Genomic DNA, 4,280 nt, shown 5'->3' with positions numbered 1-4,280 from the left:
CCACTTTACAGATGGGGAAAACGGAGGCTCCGAAAAGCCTTATCTCAAGGCTAAGATCTCCAGTTGGCGAATGGTGGGGTGGGGCCAAACAACTCCAGCATGAACAAATCAGGGGCTGTCAGATGCGGAGTGCGCGGGTGTGTGTGACTTCTCTTTTCTCCCACTCTCCATCACCCTTCTCTTTTCCCTCTGTTGAGTGACACATCCCCACGGCCAAGGCTGCCCTCTCTTCGCTACAGAAAACATCCAAGCGGCTGGGACCCAACCCAGCGCCACCTCGCGAGCCTAGCATTTCGAGGGGCAGGCTTCCAAACAGGGTAATAATCGTCCCATTAAAATTAATGTCCATGAAGTGAGCCGTTAAAAGCGTGCAGATTAAAAAGGGGGGGAGGGAATTGTTCAGTTTAAATCCAAAGGGCTTTTCAAATAGACACTGTATCTTCATTCTTGGAATGCTACACCGGGCGATGGATCAGGTCCCCTCTGCACAGACTAGGGGGGATTAAGGAGGTGAGTCCCCAGAGAACGAGAAAGTGGTTCTGGCCAGGAGCAAAGGGAACCAAGGTTTATCCAGGGCCCACTGCATGCCAGGTGCTTGGCATACATTTCTCTCATTTAATCTCTGCCCCAGTCCTGGGAGGGAGGTATTATTATTCCCAGATTACAGGGGGCAGTATAAAACCATGGTTGAGCGCTTAGAGCCTGCAGCATGCCGGCCTAATTTAGATCCAGGTTCAGTCTTCAACTCTGTGAACTTGGGCAAGAGGCCTTGACTCCCCGTGCCTCAGTTTCTCCATCTGCAAAGTAGGCCAGTAAGAGCACCCCTCCGACCCCAGAAGTGTTAGGGGATTTACTTTAGGCAGCCAGGCAGGGACCTTACCCCAGTAACCTGCACAGAAGGCGCTCAGAAGGTAAAGTTCGGCCCTTACTAAGTGTAGCAAAACGCACTGGGCGAGGGCAGCGCCCGCCAAGATCACACCGCGGAGCTGGGATCTGAGCCCCGACCACGCTGGAGGCCAAGGGGAAATCTCTCCTCGTGATAAATGCAGACCCAAACGTGTTCATGGTCTTGAGACTCTTTTCCAAAAGACCCAAGGACTTGGGCCTGGGCGACACTCTGCCCGAGGGAAGGAGAGACTCAAAGTTTTTTCATCAGGTTCCAGAGAGCCGGCTTGGAGACGCCTCTGGCGCCTCCAGTTTTCTGAATCCCAAAGTTATCCGAATCCCATTAAATTTAAGAAGGACTCATTATCTCCCCCCAAAATCCTGAGTGTCCCTCGCCCATCTGTATCTTCAGTAGCAGGGACAACTCCAGCCTCTCCAGTCTAAAGGCTCCTGAGCCCCTCCCCCTCGTCGGCCCCAGAGGGTCTGTGTCTCCACTGCCCATTAAATCGGGATCGCCGCTAGAAACTGGAGCCCCGGCAGGAAAACAATATTCACAAGGAAGCAGACAAAAATAAGTTACCTTCTAGAAAGCCCTTTGCGAGGGTCTTTTCGGGTGCGGTGCGCCGCGAAAGCGCGCCTCTGCGCCCCTCCGGGGCTAAGGATCGACCCTTCTCACCCGCCCCCCCCCCCCACCTCCATCAAGCGCTCTAGAGGCGGTGGGGGCGCTTAAGGGTCTGGCCGGGAAGCTCAGAGCGGGGTGGGGGCGTGTGTTGGGTGTATTCAAATCCGAAGCCTATAGGTGCCGAGTCAGACCTGAAAGTGGGCAAGTTGGGTCGCATCTGGCTCTCTCGGGAGATGTTGAATCAACCCACCTCCCCAAAACAAAACAATAGCCTCGGAATATTTTTGAATAATGCAGCCGAATTCGATACCAGCTCCATCCAAAACGGCAAACCAGCCTGCTCCCCTCGCCAAATCGGAACCGGAGCTTTATTCAGGAGAAAGGGAAGGAGAAGGCCTTCCCGCGCGCTCTCCGCCTCCGCGGGGCCCCACGCGACCCCCCAAGCCCGAGACCTCCCCGGCGGGGGCCTCGCCGCGTCCCCGCGCGCCGCGCTCCTCCTCTCCCAAACGCGCGCCCTCTCGCTGCCGGCGCCGCTAGGGTTAAAAGTTACCTCTCGGTTTCTTCTGCCTGCAGCCCCCCCCCCCCGGGGGCCGGATGATGTAACCCCCCTCCCCGCGCCCTCCCCGCCCCCCTCCACCATGTGACACTTTAATTAATAATAGCGCCGTCAGCACAACAAACGCACAACACAAGGAGAAACTTGGTGTCCAGGGGAGGCCCCCGGCGGCTGCAGCGCGGCGGAGGCAGGCGCAGAGGCCGGAGGGAGCGGAGGCGAGGGGCGGCCCGAGCGCGGGGAGGGAGAGAGGCGAGCGGTCATGTGCCCGTGCCCCCTGCACCGCGGCCGCGGCCCCCCGGCCGTGTGCGCCTGCAGCGCGGGCCGCCTGGGTCTGCGCTCGTCCGCCGCGCAGCTCACGGCCGCTCGGCTCAAGGCGCTCGGCGACGAGCTGCACCAGCGCACCATGTGGCGGCGCCGCGCGCGGAGCCGGAGGGCGCCGGCGCCCGGCGCGCTCCCCACCTACTGGCCCTGGCTGTGCGCGGCCGCGCAGGTGGCGGCGCTGGCGGCCTGGCTGCTCGGCAGGCGGAACTTGTAGGAACGCGGGGCTTCTTGGTGGGGCCGGAGCCGAGACCCAGCCGGAGAGAGCAACAGGTACGCGAGCGAGCGCCAGGGCGCGGTGGCTGGAGACTGGTCACGCAGGGCAGGCCGGGAGCGGGAGAGCGACAAGTTTGCTTTCTTCTCTTCCCATCCCTTTCTTCCTCTGCTCCCTTCTCGCGCCAGGATCGCCGCCCCCCTCGCCTCCAGCTCCCATCTCTCCTTCCAAGTGTCAGCTCAGCTATTCCCGTCCTCCTCTCTCGACTCCTTAAGCGCATCTTGCCACTCTCTCCAGTGGGATGGCTTTGGGAGGACTTTGCCCCCCCCCCCCCCGCCCCGTAATGCCCACCGGCGCCGCAAGTAAACACACAATGCAAGTAAAAAGCGTGCTTGCTAGGAGTGCGTAGTTGCAAGCTACGCCAAAGAATTCTAACCTATCGCGGGTTCAGGGCAGGTCTCCCGTCCTCTTCCAAGCCGTCTGCTGCTCCTAAGTCGCCACTGTCTCCGAACCCTCTTAAGTGGCACTTCCCTCGTTTCTGTTCCTCGTTCTCTGGCGCCGGGAGCGCCTCTCTGGACTGCCTCCCCCTCCAGGTTTCCGCTGGAGCTGTCTTTCCCCTGCGGCCCGCGCACTTTGCAGTTTTCCTCTGCTTTGCCAACTTTTTCACTCCTTCTGCAGCGAGGTGTCCCGTTGAAGGAACTGGGCCTCCGCTTCACCAGAACGTTGGAGCTGAGACGAAGCAGGAGGTGCCCCCAAAGTGGGCTGGGATCTGAGGCTGTTAGGGAAACTCCAAGGGGAAACCTTACTAGAAGAGCATTTATTGAGCTCCTTCTGGGTGCTAGGCCCTAAAATGTTTAGGGGGGGAATGTTTGAAAGCTTGCGGTATGCTAGGCACTGCGTGCTGGTGGGCGTGGGGAGTATCGAGCGCCCAGTGTGTTCACTACCAGTGGGAGAAAGGCACTGAGCATCTTCTGTGCCCTAGGCCCTTGGGGTTGGGGACTTACTGAGCACCAGCTGTGCGCCTAGGGGAGCAGCCGTGTAAGGGACTGTCTTCTCAGATTCTGGAACAGAGCAGAACTGCAGAGAATGGGGAAGGAGAGAAAATCAGCCCGAGCCCACCATAGGTGGGTCTAGGGCTGGAAGGTGAAGGTCGAAGCTGAGAAAGCCAGCTGCCCCGGGTGCCACGACCCCACAGATGCCGAGCGCTCGGCCCTGGCCGAGTCCTGGCCGAGCCCCGCCGTGCGCCGACACCCTGGGAAGCTGGCGCGGCGCCCGCGGAGAGAGGCGGCAGCCGGAGCGTGGGGGGTGACAGCGCCAGGGGAGCTGCGGGGGTGCGCAGGGTGTGAGCCGGGAGCGCGGGCGACAGATGTCGCGTGGGCCGGCGCAGCCCTGGCGCTGGCGAAGAGAGGTGCGTGCTTCGGGACGCTCTCTGCCCGGCCCCTGGAGGTCCCATCCGGGGCAGGTCGAATCCCAGGGGCAGGAGCCACCTTCTGGACGGGGCGCGTGGGATGGGGGTGGGGCAGAAAAAGGGAGTCGAGCGAGAGGCGCGAAGCCCAAAGCGTGGAATTTACGCAAGGGCAGACAGAAAGCGGAAGGAGAGGGAAATAAAAAGCGGGCGGCGAGACCAGGATAGAAAGATGAGGGAGCCGGAGAAAAAGAGAAACGGCTTGGAAAACAAATGGCAA

General features: G+C 60.6%; 1 protein-coding gene across 1 annotated transcript; it reads left to right on the top strand.

Annotated features, from left to right (window-relative positions):
• The first annotated feature begins 2,322 nt into the window (after positions 1-2,322).
• Positions 2,323-2,598, top strand: HRK (harakiri, BCL2 interacting protein). The gene has a single exon (XM_042962032.1). The coding sequence runs from the start codon at positions 2,323-2,325 to the stop codon at positions 2,596-2,598; it is 276 nt and encodes a 91-aa protein (XP_042817966.1).
• Positions 2,599-4,280: the final 1,682 nt, after the last annotated feature.

This window comes from Panthera tigris, chromosome D3 (genome assembly GCF_018350195.1).
Source record: "Panthera tigris isolate Pti1 chromosome D3, P.tigris_Pti1_mat1.1, whole genome shotgun sequence".
NCBI lineage: Eukaryota > Metazoa > Chordata > Mammalia > Carnivora > Felidae > Panthera > Panthera tigris.
This window is presented reverse-complemented; position numbering and strand designations above follow the sequence as displayed.

Coding starts and splice junctions, on each gene's coding strand:
- HRK (XM_042962032.1), top strand. CDS start 2,323: ATGTGCCCGTGCCCCCTGCACCGCGGCCGCGGCCCCCCGGCCGTGTGC.